The sequence below is a fragment of the Temnothorax americanus genome, unplaced genomic scaffold (genome assembly GCF_048541705.1).
Source record: "Temnothorax americanus isolate GAGA-0224 unplaced genomic scaffold, ASM4854170v1 Scaffold9, whole genome shotgun sequence".
NCBI classification, from domain to species: Eukaryota; Metazoa; Arthropoda; class Insecta; order Hymenoptera; family Formicidae; genus Temnothorax; species Temnothorax americanus.
Window position 1 is genome coordinate 1,651,688 of NW_027509812.1, and position 18,787 is coordinate 1,670,474.

The 18,787-nt window shown below is 38.9% G+C and overlaps 4 protein-coding genes across 7 annotated transcripts in view; 2 read left to right on the top strand and 2 right to left on the bottom strand.

Moving 5' to 3' along the window:
* LOC143908125 (uncharacterized) overlaps positions 1-3,248 on the bottom strand; it is a 64,109-nt gene extending 60,861 nt beyond the window's left edge. The window contains exons 1-3 of one of the 2 annotated variants that reach the window (XM_077425462.1): positions 2,886-3,248; positions 631-1,051; positions 278-374 (exon numbers count right to left, since the gene is read on the bottom strand). In XM_077425462.1, the coding sequence (XP_077281588.1) occupies positions 278-374; positions 631-967 (434 nt within the window). In that variant the 5' untranslated portion in view covers positions 968-1,051; positions 2,886-3,248. Of the gene's footprint in view, positions 1-277; positions 375-630; positions 1,052-1,920; positions 2,251-2,885 lie in introns of those variants that run through there. The other variant, XM_077425463.1, reaches the window with a different exon arrangement.
* A 193-nt stretch (positions 3,249-3,441) lies between these two features.
* Tim9a (translocase of inner membrane 9) lies at positions 3,442-4,295 on the top strand. The gene is made up of 2 exons (XM_077425476.1): positions 3,442-3,641; positions 3,778-4,295. The coding sequence occupies exons 1-2, from the start codon at positions 3,594-3,596 to the stop codon at positions 4,003-4,005; spliced, it is 276 nt and encodes a 91-aa protein (XP_077281602.1). The 5' UTR covers positions 3,442-3,593; the 3' UTR covers positions 4,006-4,295.
* Positions 4,296-4,442: 147 nt separating this feature from the next.
* On the bottom strand, positions 4,443-7,413 carry LOC143908128 (G patch domain-containing protein 2-like). The gene is made up of 5 exons (XM_077425470.1): positions 7,202-7,413; positions 6,421-6,596; positions 5,740-6,094; positions 5,452-5,654; positions 4,443-5,372 (listed from the first exon to the last, which is right to left on the bottom strand). Exons 1-5 carry the CDS (start codon positions 7,219-7,221, stop codon positions 4,663-4,665), a joined length of 1,464 nt encoding a protein of 487 aa, XP_077281596.1. The 5' UTR covers positions 7,222-7,413; the 3' UTR covers positions 4,443-4,662.
* A 1,216-nt stretch (positions 7,414-8,629) lies between these two features.
* Positions 8,630-18,097, top strand: LOC143908126 (uncharacterized). 3 transcript variants are annotated; one of them, XM_077425468.1, is made up of 11 exons: positions 8,632-9,695; positions 10,287-10,398; positions 10,552-10,826; positions 10,916-11,019; positions 11,162-11,456; positions 11,691-11,811; positions 12,616-12,763; positions 13,335-14,281; positions 15,396-15,963; positions 16,069-16,630; positions 16,739-18,097. In XM_077425468.1, the coding sequence occupies exons 1-11, from the start codon at positions 9,224-9,226 to the stop codon at positions 16,906-16,908; spliced, it is 3,774 nt and encodes a 1,257-aa protein (XP_077281594.1). In that variant the 5' UTR covers positions 8,632-9,223; the 3' UTR covers positions 16,909-18,097. The 3 variants fall into 3 exon arrangements, with proteins under 3 accessions (XP_077281592.1, XP_077281594.1, XP_077281593.1); XM_077425466.1 differs by having other exon boundaries at positions 8,630-9,695; positions 10,287-10,826; XM_077425467.1 differs by having other exon boundaries at positions 8,634-9,695; positions 10,287-10,826; positions 11,694-11,811.
* The last annotated feature ends 690 nt before the right edge of the window (positions 18,098-18,787 follow it).

Genomic DNA, 18,787 nt, shown 5'->3' on the forward strand with positions numbered 1-18,787 from the left:
TGGTATAAAAATCGATCGTTTCTAAAAAAAAATTTTTTTATTACTCAACCGACAGCAAATTCTGCGATCGTCATCTCCTGTTTCTCGTGATATACCTGTTACAATGTATAATCGCTCGAATCTTTCACAAACACATGTGATCGTTTATCTCGACACATAATCCAGGATAATAATTTATTTCCGTGAAACACGCGCGTGTGTCTTCACGTAAAAGCGTATGCAAAATTTTAATAAATATAAAGATCGCATTCCCGATAAGAAAGTTAAATGTACTCACGTGCGCCGCGTTAAATGATCAATGGCGATGGAACTCGGTAATTCATGGAGAACACCTGGATCTGGGAGATCTTTCACGACTGCTTGATCACAGCTCTCTGAAAATTAGACGTGACTTTCTATAAAATCGTAGAATAAATTTTGAACGATCCTTGATGAGAGAACTCTTGATAATAATTTTTTATCGATTCATATACTTTTATTTAAACCTGTTACGTTTTACAATTTTACATCGACTCTAGAAACAAGTGATGAAAATATTTATTAATTTAAAAATACTATATATATTACAACAGTTATTTGATTTAACACGTTGTTACATGTATAGCATTGTTAAATTTCATTTTTTTTTACCTTGAACGAAACTCTTCTCCGTCTCGTCTTCGGTAAGGTGAGAATCGCGCTCAAGTCCGTCCGTTAGCTGGCCGGATACTCTCCAGTCATGTATTTCCTTCCGTAAAATGTAAATCGGATCGTTGTTGCCCGCGCTGGCGACGCTGGCCTCGTCGAACGAGCGAATCTTGTGTCCCACGTCGTCGCGCACCATTTTATCTTCCCTCCGCGAAAGAAGCCGCCGTTCGCGGAGACCTCGCGACTCGGTCGCGCAACTTTTTACGGCGTCCCCGTCCTTCGAAGACCGCGTCTTTTGCGGCAACGTTCCCGCGGACACGGGCTTTTTTCCGTCGAGCATGGACTTTGCGCGTCGCTCGGAAGAAACGTTTCTCGAGGACGCGTCGACGGCAGCGATTCTTCCACGATTGCGATATTTAGCTCCCTGAGAAATTACAATGACGAATGTAGAAATAGCGATAAATCGATGTACAATTGCACTGGAATGACAACAAACTAATATACCGCGGAAAATCATTTAATTATATTTGATTCGAAGTCCAGATTTAAAATGGTAATTTCTCTAATTGATTATATGTATTACATCGTGATGTTTTATTTTATTTATTGAGTAAAAATTTCGAGACAAAACTTTAAATATAGAATACTAGACTGATAATAATATACGCCAATGTACGTGCATTATATGTTGTAAGAAAAAGTGATCGATTGCGGCAAGTAGAAAGTTATTAAGGGATGAAAAAGCGGACTTGTGCAAAGATCATTCTCCGACGACGAAATATTGTACCTGCCGCCATGATGTCAAAATCAAATATAGTAAAAAAAATATCTCCTTACATATTTCACGCAGTGCGTATATTAAAATTAAAAAATCATGTTACATTACATTACGTTACACCATATGTTGCAACGTTTGCTGCGCGGTAGGTATGCCTCTTTAACGAGAAGCATATCTAAAATAGAAATTAACTTCAAATCGGCGTGAATCGCCATAACTTACAATCATGGCAGCGACGCAGTCAGCAACGGGGGACGTGTAAAGGACGTGTTAGCAACGGGGGTTATAAATCTACGTGGCGGCATCGCGCCGCGAATTAGCGCGCTAAACAATCGCGCGATACGTCATCCCTACCCCCCCCCCCGCGCTACCCCCGACATTCGGAAAAAGACGAAAAGCTGTAGTTTTTAATTATTGCGTGGGATTCCGAGAAAATCGCGCGACGGACGGACCGTCGACGGTGACGGCTTAACGTGAGCGCGTCTGTCTGAAGTTAGTCGCAGGCACGTACTTACATATACAGCGCGTTTCAGGTTCGTCGAGCTCGCGGGAAACCCTCGGCTCTCGGCCCTCGGCCGTCAGCTGTCCCGGGCTCGCGCTACCGTAACGGAGACGAGATGGTCGTGCGGAACGGACGAACTACGGGAACTCAGCTGAACTTGAACGGCGGAACCCCGCTCCCCGCTCCCCGACTCGATTTTCCACCGTGAACCGCCTCGTACTCGAAATAAAGATCGTCGAGAAGGATCGAGCCGATATGGCGTAAAAATCCGCCTCTCGATCCACCTTTGTATGTCTTTGCAATTCGTGTCGAAATTCAGCAAAGTTGTTCTACTCGTCACCCTTCCATGTTTATAATATATACATATATCTACTTATATATAATTTATACATATTTATTAATTTATGTAATCTATAATTTATAACAGACTTATTTCTAGTATCTGTAATCGACGCTATACGTTTGCCGTGTAACGTGAAGTACGCGAGTACATCGAAACGTAATAAGAAATCGCAAATAAAAACGCAACATTTTTCTTGCATTTTTCGATCGACTTGCGGATCGTTCAAGCGCGGGCTCTAGAGAAAGAATAAAGAGGGAAACAGCTGATCGACCACCTTGGAAAATGATCTCCGTCGAGAAAACTGCATTTCTTTTTTTAATACACGAGCAAAACTGCTTCCCCCGTAACAATATGCGGCGCGGCGCAACAATGACGCGTCGTCTGACGTCTCGTCGTGCCGTAAACAATATGGCGCGTACGATAGGCGAGCATCAACGCGGGCACTTTTCGCGCCTCGATCCGACGTCGATAGGGCGGCGGCGCATCTGCCGTTCGTTCCCTGCCGCGCGCGCGCCGGGACGTTTATCGATTTCTTGAAGAAACGGCGATCGCTTAATCCGCCCGGCCGGCCCGGCCGTTTGACTTTCTCACCGCGCGTTCGGTTTCCGCCCAAAAATTTCTCTCCGCGGACTCACCTTTTAAACGCAGCTGCACGGCTCGGCAAGCAGCTGGGTCCGAAACTCGCGCCTCGCGCGCGACCGAGCTTCCCGTAATTCCCGTAATGTCCTCCCTCCCTCTCTCGCTCTCGCTCTTTCGAATAACAGATCCAAGATCCAATCGATAAGACGCTCAAAGGTGATAGAACAGCGTTTCCGGTACCTGCGTTACAAAAAATCCCGAATTCGAGTCTCGAGAGCGATATATGTACGAATAACGTCGAGGGAATCGCACTAATTTAGCGCCCGCGGACGATCGTTCCGACGAGAGTGACGACGGTTTAAAATTTCATTCAAACGATGCGTTGCCAACCGCAAGAATTGAAACCATCTTTGAGTGAAAACACAGTTTTTAAGAACGCCGATAGAGAAGCCAATGAATGCATAAGAAAAACCAAGACCGAAGTTGTTTTTATTTTGCCTAATAAAATGCAACGAAGATGTATGAAAAGGAAGATAAAAAGCAGCTTGAGTATATGGAAATAAATAAAGCTATTTTCAATTTATTTTCTCTCTTTTTTTTGTTATATTTCGGCGTTCCTAAAACACCTTGCGTCGCAACTGCATACGTACGTCGTACGCACGTGCTTGTTTCTAACCTCAAAATCGCCCGTCAGAGTCCGATGCGATATTTACGGGAATAAGGCGAACGTGGTAGAAGCTTTGCGCAAATATTGAGCTCTGACAATGGCGATGCAAGTTCCGACTGACGTGGATGCCGATCAAATTAAATCTGTACGTATTTTTCGCACTTGAACAATATTTTTGCTATACGCCGTAAAGCGGTACGCGGAATGTTGCGCGAGCTATTTTTATTATGGGAACCGCTACGCACGTACGATACATAACTTGAACACTATTCGTCTTGCAGTTTCGAGACTTCTTAACCTCGTACAACAAACTCTCCGAAATTTGCTTCGTCGACTGCATAACCGACTTCACGACGCGAGAAGTTAGGGCCAAGGAAGAGAAATGCGCCCTTAACTGCATGGAAAAGTACCTGAAAATGAATCAGAGAGTGTCTCAGCGTTTCCAGGAGTTTCAAATAACTGCCAACGAAAATGTTTTGGCAGCTAAAAGGCAAGGCCAGGCAAATTAGGTTCGTCAGTAAAACTGCGTAGACAAACCGATCTTATCACGAGCCTCTATTCGAATCTTCACGTCATAAGATTGCAACAAACGTTTCTCGAATACCTCTCTACACGACAGTCTATTCGTTCACAGTGTCCAATGGATATATTTGTTCGAGATTTAAAAACGTTTTATTTTGAAATTAAAAAAACATCGATCGTACGATAAATTATGTACTGTAATGTATCGTAATATAAAATGTTAAACGTGTAAATTATGGAAGCGACGGAGTTAATATATGTTTTATGTGTGCGTGTGTGTGTGACTTGTTCTATCTTTTTAATATGAACACGAAAGTTTTTTAATTCGACTCTGAATCGCATTAACCTTAGATCCTTAATACTATCGTTATAATTTATCCTATTTTTATAACGTCTGCACATAAATATTAAATTTTTACATCAATTTGTAATAATACGAATATACATTTATTTGTCAATTAAAACTTACAGTAAAATACTTATTTATACAGTTTAGAATATCTTTATACGATCATTATGAATATTAACATTTCTAATACCGTAAGAATTTTTACAAACAACTTGCGTATACGTGAACGTACGTACACGTATATACAGATTAGTCAGAAAAACAATAAATACACATACACTTGTATTGTATATATTTAACTAGATTTGGAATGTCCAAATTCAGGAAACTTTGGTTTTCCTTGTACTTCTACGTCCATGCTTTCGCTCTCCCACTCGAACGAAGAAAATGTTTGTACGTTCGCTCGTATGGAGCTCAGATTACTTTGCGCTTGATTTACGATTTGCGGGCTGAAGCTCGAGCTGGAAATCTGAGGCTCCTCGGTTTGCATCGTCGAATCTGAGTTGGGTGAATTCGGAGGTGTTTTACGCAGTCTCTTGTAGTCTGAGAATCTGTTCAACGATACCCGGTCCACGCACACAGCTTGAGTGGTGTGCCGCGTTTTGTACAATATCGGACAGCCTTGATCGCCCTTCATGCTTAAACTGTACAAATTGGCGAGTCGGCGCAGCTTCTCTCGCTCGGGTTGTCGCATAGGATGGAGCTTTAGCTCGCTCTGAGTTGGATCTTGCAGGAATCGCGAGACCTTCTCGTTGGCCGACGTCACGATGGAGTAACCGGGCTTGTTGTCGACGTGGCGCCGCCCGGCACGGATCTCTCTACCGCTCAAGCCCTCGCGAATGCGTTGTATTCTTTGTTTGTAGTTCTTCTTGGCCTCCGCGACCAAGTGTTCGCCGTGCAGTATCATTTGGAAGGTCGAATCCGACGTGGCTTTGTCGTCGCTGGTACTCTCTCCGTCGTCCCGCCAACTCGACTCTCCGATCCAATCCGACTGTTCGTCGTCTCCTGCAAGAATGAAACTTTGTAACGCGTTACGCGATACCTCGTATATTCGGTACCGTGCCTTTGAATCCTCCGGACATACCTTCTCTGTCCTCGTCATTCGTGATAAGACCCGCCTCTGAATCGCTGGACGAAATGCTGGAACTAGATATACGAGAACAATCCACGGTATCCTCGCCTTGCATCTTATCCCGATTTTTCGGTTTTGCGTTTTTGGTTGGTTTAGACACTCTCATCTCGCAATCTATCGAACGTTCTCTACACGATCTCTTACGTTTTCCACACCTGTGTGACCCAAAAAATTACGCCATTGTATACTCATTGTTTCTCACATAGAAGAAATAAATGATAAAATTTTCTATTTCCTTACCATATAGCGCCGTATCTATTTTTACAATCGCGAAAGATGCGTTTCTTTCCGCCGAACGTTGAAGTCGACATAATTGCCACTGCTTGAGAAGTGGACGCATTAGAGTCGGAATCGATCGCCATTCTTTTGAACTTCCTCTTGCGTCTGGTGTTCGCTCTTGGCACAAAATTTTCATTCACCGAATCGCTCTCGATGTTACTGACGTTATTTAAGTTTGGAAAATGTGCGAAACGTTTAGTCTGATTGGTATCGTCGCTGTCGGACTGATACTTCGAAACGTTGGCAGTTTTCGGAATGCGAATTTCGCAAATGGAAGATGAGCTGTCGTCCGAATGTTTGTTCATAGCTAGAGCCGCTGCGGAGACATACGTTAAATTATTTAACATGCTCGGATAAACGGCATCTCGCGCTTTAAATTCTCGAACAGGATCGTTACTTTGATTCTCCAAGATTACATGCAATTAATATTTGACTTCCGTTACGTCGCGTGGCACGTGGTTTCTACAAAGATAATCTTGACCGGGTGCTTCGGAGAGGTAAACTGTAATTAACCATTGCAATTCACAGGTGCAATTAGCGTGCTTAACGACATCCTCCTGTCTACTATTACTTTAATCCGACGTTTCGTTTGAACAGATTTCCGACGTTGCATCGAATCGTTATACTCTCCCTCACACTTACGAATGTTCCCCGTGGAGCGGGCTCTCCTCCTGATGCCCCATCGGCGCCTGAGATTCGCACTGTTGCTGCTCTCTTCCAGTGCCAAAGTCAAATCGTGCACAAGAGCCTCCATTTTTACTCTTAAATCCGCCGGTACAGCTTTCAGAACACGCTCCATTTGAAGGATGCGTTTTTTGCTGCAAAACCATCAGGCGAACTTTACTCGGCCGTATCCCATCGATTGATAATCGCGCGCAATTAACACGAGTACGGTGTGTATACGAATTTACATGGCGACTGCGACATCGTCCCTCAACGAGCGACATTTAACAATGAAATCGTCAAAATTACAGGCTCTGCGATCCACGTTTAACGCTCGAACGCGCGACACGCGTACATTTCTCAATTACGGCGATTACGTCCGCGAGGTCGAGTCGCGGCTCCCGTACGCGGAAAATACGCGCGGGGTATGGGGGTTATCGTTCCTACGGCGCGGATCCGTGCCGGACGAGCGACGCGATTAATTCGCGATCCATCGTTCGGGGCTCGGGGATTAGGAGGGACGGGCCGGATCTCGTTGGCGTCTCTCGCGCGGGCAACGGGAACGCGCGGACGTTGCGGCGCCGAAAAGCGGTGTCTCCGTCGGGGGATATGCACGATACGTCAATCGCCGAGGGCCGAGGAGGGGGTCAAAACAAATCGCGATTGCGTCGGGGGCCTTTTAACTCTCCCGTCCCGTCGTCGCGTCGTCGGCCGTGTGTGACGAACGATATACGTAACATCCTGCTTCGCTCTCTCTCACCTCTTACAAGTAATGTCCATGAGTCTCTCGCCTCAAAACTGACTCATTGTCAAACGCGGTCCGCCCTGTCGACCGACGACGAAATGTTAAAGGGAGAGGACGCCGCGGGTGTCGATGATCAATTATGTACGAGGGCTCTGTCGGGGGCCGCCGAACTATTTTCCACTGTAACGTATCGTTGTATGCCCGTATGCCCGCACGTCGCAGAAAGGTAAACGAACGGCACCATACGCACGCTCGTTCGGGATCGTGCGTGCGATTGTGCGACGCGTCGGTCGCTTCATGAGAACTCGACCTCGATCGGAGAGAGAGCAAATTCTAAAATATAGAATAAGTAGAAGAATCCCTTATAGAAATTTTCAAATTTAAATACTGTTTAAGCGATTATTCGGCTAGTAATTAATCACTTATATTTTGAGTATTAAAATCATTAAAAAACAGTACTTTTAATACTCGGAAATAAGTAATTAATCACTAGCCAAATAGTCACTTACAGTATTAAACTTATGTAAGGGATATCGTGAGAAAGGTTGCATTTAAAAACATTAATGCTGAAACGAACAAAGGCAAAGAGCGCAAAAGTGACGAGAGAGAGAGAGAGAGGAAGGACGAGAGTCCTCGATGACTTATAGATTCGCTTGGACCAAATTCGGATTAATTTCATCGGCAATTAATTTGCCAAGTAACATCCCCGTAGTTTGTTAACATGGATAGAACTATTAATTTTTTATTGTTTAATATATTTGAAAGAAAAAGAGACTATAGATCAGATTAGATTAGGGCAGATGACTGAGATAACAAAAGAGAGGGAAAATCGACCTCGATTGGAGCAAACTATCCGTCGTGATAGAAATTTTGAAACATAGAATAAGCAGAAGAGTACCGTGCGAAAAGTTGAATTTAAAAACAATGCTGAAACAAAAAGAGGCAAAGAGCAAAATGGCGAGCGAGAGGAAGGACGAGAGTCTTCGATGTCTTAGATTTAATTCAACCAATTTAATTCGGATTAATCGGCGCGTAATGCCAAGTAATATTTGTATAATATAGTTTATTAACATGGATAGAATTATCAATTTTTTGTTGTTTAATTGAAAGAAAGAGAGATTTGAAAGAACCTATAACCTTATGCGAATTAAATTAATGCAGATTAATTTTAATTTCGGTTTAACTTATTTTTTTATCTTTTTCCAATTCTTGCGTTGGTACAAATGGACATTAATCTGTATTTTGCGAAAATTGTAAAAAAAATGTTACAATTTTCTGTTCGCGACAACGTACAGTTTTTTATATTCTATTTGACTTACATAAGCGCTCAAAAATGTTCAAAAATGTTGAAATATTAATTTTTTTTAGCGAGACGATTAGATGCGTTCCAAAAGTCATGGGAAAAAAGAGTCGCGAAATGAGCGCGCATGCGCGAGCGGCGTAAAATCCGGCGGTTGAGCCATCGCTGGCACCTGGCACGGCCATCAACGGCCATTTCCGGTTCCGGTACTCTGTCGCGCAGGACAGACGCTCCGCGAGTGTTTCCGAGGCTCGGCACCGACCTTTCGCTTTCGCACGGAATCCTCGTGTCAGCCGCGAGCGTAGTGGCGACGGCCCCGGCGGTTTTCGTCGCGCGAGCAGCGTGCACGCCGTGATGCGCGTTCGCTCACGGACGTGCCCGACGTAGCGCCGTTGTGTAAATAGCGCGTAGTGGTCGTCTGCGCACGCCCGGTGCGCATCCGCGGCCAGATGAGCGCGCGATCGCGTCGCGGTAGGTAGACGCGAGGGGGTGCGAGGTGCGAGCTGCGAGGGGAAACTGAAACTGTGAACCGTGGTAGGCACGCGGGAGAGAAAGAGAGAGGGGCGGAGGAACGAGAGAACGCGAGACGGCGGACGGGCCGAATAGCTGTGCTCGCGATAATCGCCTATCTATTTGACGGTAATCACCGAGTGGAGGTACGAAGCGATAACGTTACTTTCTGCCTGGCGTCGATCGGCACGGACGGCAGCGTTGCTCGGAGGCCGCGCGATTCCGTGATGGACGGCGCGAACGTGAATGGCGGGAACGCCGCGGTACCGCGGGAGGATTCTAACCTCGAAATTGGCAGCGGCGGTGGCGGCGGCGGCGGCGGCGGCGGTGGCGGCGGTGGCAGTGCTAGTGGTGGTACGGGTACGTCGATCGTGCCGATGGTGGAGACGCAGAACTCGAGCGACAAGGCACAAGTGATGGCGGGTGGTAACGCGGACGCGCAGGAGGTTAACGGCGAGCTGAGAGGCACGCCGAGGAAGCACGGCACGTCGCTTCCCCGCAGGAGGCTGAGAAAGTTCAAGGCCAATTCTACGGGCACGATGGAGATCGACACCGCGGAGGCGCCTGGGACGAGGGGACGCAAGCGCAAGCTCTCGGAATACGAAGACGCCAGCTCCGAGGGTTCCGAGGAGTTCAACGGCTTCGACTCCCAAGGACTCGAACTTCAACCGGGCAGTCACGTTCTAAGCAAACTCATTGGTAGGTCGTGACACTCTTTATTGTCAACGGCGAGACTGATTACCCTATCCTAAAAGTATTTTGATTTCTTATGTATATTTTTCTTGAAACTGTTGAATAAGTTAAGAGAAACAGATTGGAAGATTGGGGTTCTCCGTGAATAATTTCTCTAAAAATTTCTTCGTTTACTTTTGGTATTTTAAGGAAGATATGATTGAATAATAATTGAGATGTAACGTATAGACAGTATTTGTTTTTTTTATTCATTGGGGTAGTCTAAAGGTGAGATTTCATGAGCAGTGAAATGCAGCGGCAGCGAGCAGCAGTTCGGTTATTTCGGGCTTCTGTACTGGCAGTGTATACTGTGTATAGGTCAGAACTTTGAGCAGCAAAATGTTGCACCCGGAAGTGAGCCAAACTAGGTTAGTAATTTCTAGAAAATTATCAAACTGCTGCTCGCTGCTGCTGTGCATTTTACTGCTTGTGAAAACCTACCTTTACCGTAATAATTATATATATATATATATATTGTTCAATTTATTAAATAATTAAAATAATTTTAATTTCTATTAGGAGCTTAGATAATTATGAATTTAACGTTCTTTGTTACAGCCGAAGCGGAAATAGCAGAAGCACAACTTACAAAACGTATAAAATATTCAACGAGGGCTTACGATGCTCGAGAAAAGATAGATGACAATCGAGACTTTGACGACGTGAGAACGTACGTTTACGAAACGGATAATTTTGAACATTCGGATATGACAAAGATTAAAAAAGAAAAGGAGTCCGATAAGTCGGAAACAGATTCTATTGATGTACCAAATAGCATAGATTCCGAAGTTGAACCAAACAAAATTGATATAACTTCCATTAGATCGGCAAATTCGTCATCGGCGGCAAGTAGTCCATCCGCAACGTCGCAAAGGTCAAAGAGTAGCCTCGTTTCTGGTGGTGCCAGTCCAGGGGGGAAGCAGAAAGCTCCCGTTGACATGTCGAATCCTTTGTACAAAGAGCCATTTAAATACGGATGGAAACGAGAATTAGTGTTTAGGGCTAGTCATGACTCTTCCTTCAAAAAAATGGCTGATATATATTACTACACACCAAAGGGGAAAAAGGTCAGGAGTTTTAGAGAAGTTGCAGAATCTCGTAAGTATGCGGAAAAAAGTAATTAAATCATATAGATATAGATATATGTATATACATATATATATAGATGTGTGTGAACTTTTTTACAGTTAATTCAGAGCAGTTGTCTATGGAAAATTTCACATTCTTTAAAGAACCTATTGGGCTTAATGATCCGGAAAAGGAGGTTATTCGAGATGCTAAAAGATCACGAGTACGTTTTCAGCTTTTATATTTTTAAGTTTTACCGTTGCAAAACATTACCATATAAATAATGTATTGATTCACGTGTCTTTCAAGTCTTAAGCTCATAAGTTTTTTTAAAAAAATGATTGGATATCTGTTGGACATTGCAGGGATCTATGGGTGGATCTGCAAAGAAATATAATAAAAAAGCTGTATCGATAAAGAAGACGGTACAGGAACCTGTAACAAAGAAATCAGAACCTGCGACGAAAAAATCGTTAAATGAACCTAGCACGTCGAGAAAGCAGCCGGCACAAGAACCTCCTACTGCTGCACCTGCACCTCCACCTGCTGAAACTTCAAAATTTGTTCCTGCGCCTGTGTCAGCGCCTACAAAGACAGCTAAAACAGCAAAAGCACCTCCAGCGTATAAAAGAACAACAACAAAGAAAACTCCTCAAATAAGTATGTTCTTATATTGGAGGCTTATGTTTATATGTATTGTGTTATCTTTTATTCTCTATTTTATTACACAGCCCCAATAACTTAATACATAATTTGGGGATATATTTGTTTAAATTTTTGTACTGTTTCTTTTTGTCTTACAATTTTAAGTAAATACAATTGTTTAAAAGAATATCTCCTGTTATTTTTTATTACAAAATTGTCATTCTCATGAGTATTCTGAAATTTGCATAGCAGAAATGAAATCAACTGAGGAAAGCGAGATGCTTCCACCTCAGCGGAGTACAGCAAATACGAGAAGAAGTCAACAACCGGTTGAGAAGGTTATACCAGTCAAAACCAAAAGATTGTTAACGTGAGTATTTATTTAATTTCACTTTTATTGTATAAGAGTTTAGTGCGTTACATTCGATATTACTGATTTGAGGAAAATAACATCTGTAAACGAGATGTAAGGAGAATATTGAAACATCCATGAAATGAAACAAAAATTTTAGGCATTTAAGCATATTATATAATAGATTCTTTAATTCAAAACAAAAAATAAAATTTCAATATAATTTACATATAAAAGAAAGATATAATAAATCTGTTTGAACTAACACATTAAGAAATTAGAAACTTATTATTATATATAATTATGCATAATGTGTTCAACACAAAAAACAATCAATTTTATTAGTATAATTTCATTAAAAACACAATCTTATTATGATTAGCATCTTATAAATTATGCTATGTTGTTGTGTTTTATTGAGAAGCTAAAGACATTTTAAAATTATTATATTTTATAAACTTAGGTAATTTTTTTTTACCATATCAAAATTTTACATTCTGCCTTGCACAGTTATAAAATGTAACAATATCAATTAAATTTTTTTTGCATAAAGCGCAAAATTTGTGCATATTCATAGATTTTATTGCATACACAAATATACACAATTTAAAAATTCATGGATAATTGTATGTGACATAATTTAAAAACACATGCAATACATAATATGTATGTACAAAAGTTGCTGACTTTGGATGAGAGAGTTTATTGTGTCTATAATTTTCATAACTATTTTTTCCTTTGATCCTATTTCATACATCCTTAATGGGACTCTTGTGTTTTTTCTTTCCTGAATTCCTTTCCCCATCAACGCACATCTTACAGGCCCAAAGTTCAAGAACCATGCAGCATAAGATGTTCGACAAGTATGGGATTAATACCAAGTTTACAATGTCGAGTTTGTCTCTGTTTGTATCATCCTGAATGTGTCGACGGGATGGAATCTACGGGCAATGATGAATATGTCTGCAAGGTAGGTTTTACTGTGCGGTACAGTTCAAGAAATTTCAATCATTTTAATCCTTTGACTGCTGTTGGCGTATATAGGCTTTCTTTTTTTGCGGAGATAATTTTAACAAAACAAAACCTTAGCAAAATGACTTCGCAAAACCTTGATCTAGAAATTTAACTGACTAAAGACCTAACAAAAAACTTAATGCGCAAAAGTACTCTGTACATAACTGCTATAACTTGGCCGTACATCAGTATCTTGCTTCTAACGGGTTTGTAGTCAAAGGATTAATTATATGTCGAGTTTGAATTGTAAGTTTAAAGTGTAAACATTTACTAGTGAATTAAGAACTAAAAGCAAATGCATATATTTATCCATTTAGATGTTCATTTTCCACTATTTCTTTCCATGTGTTTGTTTCTATAGAACATTGGAAAGAGTTTACATAAAAGATATGATTAATTAAAGAATTGTCTTTTAAATATATAAAATGTAAAATATAAAATTGATTACTATACATACATTTGAATAATTTTAATATTAAAATGATTAAAATTTTTATAGTTTTTATATAAGAATAAATCTGTTGTAGAATTGTCAGCCGGATACTAAAGAATCTCACATGCCAAACAATCCATCTTTAACACCACCTCCATTGATTCCAATTAGTATGTTAGGTGCACAAAATGCGAAATCAAAACATCCAACTAATTCATCACCTCCAAAATTGCAAAGAATTCCAAAGTCCGAGGGTGCGGAAGCGCAAACAAGAAATTCTTCCAAAACTACTAAAATACCATCTTCAGTATCAAATTCGCCTTCAACTGTAGACAAAAAGGAAAGTACTTGGTTTCCTCAGACAGAAAATGAATTTCTACAAAGTCACGATGGTACTATGCCGAAACCAGCTCAAAATATCGCTGTAATGGGTGGCAAAAGATATATTGTAGTACCAAAAAATAACGCAATGGCAGTTCAACCAGCTATAACAGTAAAGCCAGACAAAATTGGCGATAAACCGCCAATGCTTCAAGACAGTCCACTTACCGATATTTCGAATGCTACGGATAATTCTGTGGCAAACTTATGTGCACCTCCACCCTTAAATACTGATTTACCTGAAAAAATAGATGTTACACCGGATAAAGAAATTTTAAAAGATGCGATTTATCAGACGGATCTAGCATCTTCTATTACTACTGAAATGACTGAAACATTTATGTATGATAATAAAGATAAGGATAGTATAAATACTAAAAGAGATTCTTTTGAAGATAATCCTGTTGAAAATATATTGAAGATAATTGAAAATATATCAGAAAACGAATCTTTTACTGCCAACATAGATAATGTCTCAGAAAAAGAAAAAGCAGATACAAGTTGTAAATCACCTGAAAGTAAATCTGCATGTATACCGGTACATACAGCAAGTATTACAAGTACTCTTGAATCAAGTGTGGAAACTGAAACAATTAAAATAGATCAGCAACAACCGTTACCAAGTAAAGTGGGTACAGTAAAAAGAATCAAAACCAACAAGTAAGTATATATATGCTTGAGACACATAGGGGGGGCATTCTTGTTTTATTTCTTATTTAGAATTTTTTTAAATAATTTAAGTTACGGCAACTCTCTTTTGAGGTTTTGGCAGTTGCTTTGTCTACATATTGTATTTACAAAGTTTAATAAAAACGATACTCTTTCTGTAATATTCCACGCTTTATCTAATTGTATAGAAAACATTATTCTTTTATTTATTATATATTGTAAAAGCTTGACTATACATTTTATATTGTAAACATCTTAGGTTGTACATTAGAGTCTTACTTTATACTCTTTATATGACGACACATATGACAAGACATTTTAATACCAACTTTATATTGCATAAAATGTGATATAAAATTGTAAATGCAATATACATATTGATGCTTGTTATATTTGGAAATATAAAAATCCAACATTAAAAATGAATTTGATTTTATCTTATGACCGAAGCACACTGCCTGAGCTTCTTAGAAATACGGCCAAATTATGACAAATGTAAGAAATAAATAAGAGGTGCACCCGTTGGTTGTCACGGTATTTTATGTAATTGTAGTATCAAGGTAAATTAATTTTTACAAGCATTAGTTTTACTCGATGTTAAAAAATGCACATTTATGCATAAAAATCAATGTTTACATTCATGCTGCAATTACAAAATTACTGATAAGTGCTTCAATGGAAAAAATCTAATTCATTTTTACTGTTTATATTTGCAGATATAAAGACATGTGTGCGAGCTGAAACAAAAACTCTTAGTGCGTTTTCCTATAAATTCTCACAATCCTTTTCTTCCAATCCTATGTCCTTTTTATTTTTATATTTATTTCTTTGTTTTGAATCTTTATTACTTTTTTGATAGGAACATATAAATTCTCGACCAGAGATTATTTTTATCAGAGGCTTTTTATACCGAAAATCATAGTACGTAACAAATAATTTTTAACTCTATCGCGTCTTTAAAAGCCTCTTTAAAAAAATAAACTCTCGTCTTTATTTAACAAATTTTAACAGATAATTTGCTTTTTTGACATGCGACACGATAAGCGTTTACACAGACATATAATTGATGTCTTCTTAAAATGCACGTTTTTTTCAATATTTTCAGGAGGAAGCAAAATCAACAGGAATTAGAGCAACAGCAAAATTTCATGAATTCAGTTTGCGCCGGTTATCATGCCCTTCTACGTATTTTCCAATATCTTAAAGTCCAAGAGTTATTGCGAGCCGCGCGAGTTTGTAAAATGTGGCGTGATCTCGCTGCACATCCATCTTTATGGAAGACTGTACGAATGAAGAACAGTCAAGTAACTGACTGGGATGGTCTGGCGGATACGCTGCAGAGACGTGGCACGCAGCATCTGGATCTCAGGAAAATGCTAGTCGCTGGCGAGTCCGACAACATCTGGAGGAAATTCCTGACCGTTATACCACGAGTGACCAGTCTCGTGAAGCTTGAACTGTGCAGATGTCCCGTTATGGTTGTGGAAGAAGTTATTAAAAGTTGTCCACAGTTGGAGGTATTCAGTGCAATGTCGATCAAGTGCGACTCCCTCACATTAGAGTCGATCGGGAACTTGAGTCAATGTCAAGAACTCAGACTCAAAGCAATAACTGGAATGTCATTACAACAAGACCTTACGCCTTTACAGGATTTGAAGCACCTGACGCAATTGGTAAGAATCCATGTCTCTCCAACATTATTTTTATTATGATACTTGTATTTTATTTAATTTAATATTAGAAAATTGCATTATATATTATTTCTCTTTTATATACAGAGTTTAACATCAGTTAAAGAACTTGGAAAGAAAAAAATTGACGTTATACAATCATTGACAAATTTGGAGACGTTAGAATTGGGCGAATGCTCCGACTTTCCTGACAAGTTTGGAACCACCGTTTTAATCAACTTAAATAAATTGGAACGTCTTAGACTTGAGAAAGGTCAAGGATCTTGTTGTACATTTGATATCCTCGAAGGTGTATCGAGGTTGGAGAACCTGAGTCAGATGGAATTGGTCAATTTTGATGTGAAGAATGGCTTTGACAAATGTCTCGCTAATTGCAAAAACATCAAAAGGTTATTGATCATACCGACTTATATATCGCAATCGGCAACATCCAATAATATGGTGCTCGGAGGTGTCACCGAATTATCAGACAATTTGACGCATTTCATATGGGGCGTTACGCTCGAGTTACTCAGGGTTACAGAATTGTTTGTTGATCAGTGCAACCTAATGAGTAAACAAGTTACTGGGGATTCTATACCAGTTTTAAAACCTGTCCCCTGCTTAAGATTAATCGCGGATGTTGAAGTTGAGAGCGAGAACCAAATAGGTACATATCCAACTAGTTTCAATATCAGTCAGCTGATTAGCGTTATTATTTTCACGAATAATTTTGACGATTAAATATATTGTGAAACGTTATTTAATAATTTTACAGGTAACGACAATCAACAGCCTCATCAAACGAGTCCGCAAGTGGACATTTTACCGTTGCCACAATTGCAGAAGCTTCTTTTGACCGCGTTGCCCAAGACACGAGTAAAGATCTTGAAAATTCCTTTCCACGCCACGTGGCGGCAGAGCATTTCCGATACAACTACGCAGTAAAAACGAACGAAATGATACTGGTACGAAGTCGGATGAGGCAAACAAGATTAAACGTTTGCAAGAGTTGGAGATTTTTGTAAATTTGACTCTAGACAGTATCCGTGCTCCCATATCTGCTATTTTCCGGATGGAGAATAACATATATATTTATGTACTATGAGTTTTTTGTAATCTTCAACGATTAACCCTTGGCAACGTATCGGTACACACTACGGTATATTTAGTATTTTTGTGATAAATACGTGGGACCATGTATCATGCACCATCTTTGCCACAGGCAAAATGATACGATAAGCTGGTACCCTTGTATGGGTTAATTTAATCAAATAAAAAAATTCTGATTTAAATATAAATTATGATATATCACGATTTTAAAATGTTATAGATTCGTAATATTGGAGTTGCTGTGATGTGTACCTGCGTTGAAAGTAATCGAACATGATTAGATACAAATTTGAATATTTTGAATTCTTATGGTAAGAGATTAATGTTTGTAAAATGTATACATATAATTGTAACTCTCTGTTAATATGAAGAAAAGCGGAAAGAATCATTTTATTCAATGCTCCAACGCTGGAAGCACCGGTCTTCTTTTACGATACCTACAAGATGATATCTATTAGTAAAATAATTACATTTTATAATTTTACTTTACATAAAATCAAGTATATATTGGAGTAACAGAAAGTATGGTCGCACGATCTATACGGCTCTATCTAGAGATTAGACTGTATAAAATAATGCTATATATATTATAATATGTGACTGTATCTGTATCTTTTAATGAAATTAATGATTAGGATACGAGTTTTCCGCTGCAAAGAAACTACGATAAAATTTGGGGTAGCGTAGAATGTGTAATATACTTATTTCATTGCACAATACATAATCAAATATAATGTTACAGAAACATTCATTGAATGATATTGAATTATATACTGAGTACAAAAAATGTGTATAACTAATATAAGTTTTCAATAATGACTTCTATACTCTTAATGAGACGCAACTTATTTCCTTGTTTTGTTAACCCTGGCATTATCTTCTCTTAGAGAACTAAATGTATTGGAAGAAGCGAGAGGAAGAGATTTATATTTTATATGACAAGAAAACAGCGTATTAGAAATACGCAAAATTTAAGTTTTAAGTAATATAAATTGGACATATTAAAATTATATTGTAAGCAATACTACCGTAATTTATTTTGCAGATAAACCCTACACGAATGCGCACATTCATAAACTTTCTCATTTTAGTATTTTTTCTTAGATTCTAAGATGAACCCATTTCAATTCTAAAAAAACATTTAAAATAACGTACAAGAAATATGCATTTTGTTGTATCATATATATATATTTTTTTTGTTTATGTCTTGAATATCTTGTAAATTTTTATTTTTTGCTTTGCAGCGCGAAAATTCAGTTATTCGTCGTGTTGTATTTACAATTTATCCATGTTAAGTGGATTTTATGTTCACAGTTAACAAAAAGATAGTTGTTACATTAATGATTTGTAAACTTTGAATGATTTTGAAAATTTAAGAAAAATTTGTACTTTTTCTTATCTAAATATATATATATATATTAATATATATGTAACTATATGAATACTATATACCTACATATATGTATATAGTACATTAAAATATATATATACAAATGTATATTAATGTATGGAATATACACATTTAAATATATATATATATATATATATATATGTACTTTTTTTATAAAGACAATAGATGTAAAAAAAATATATATAAAATTTAGTACAATAACAAATGCTCTATAACATAAATTCATGAACACGATAAACAAAATGAAAGATCACAATATGAAAAGAAAATTCCGTGATACACCGTTTCATTTTTACTTACAAA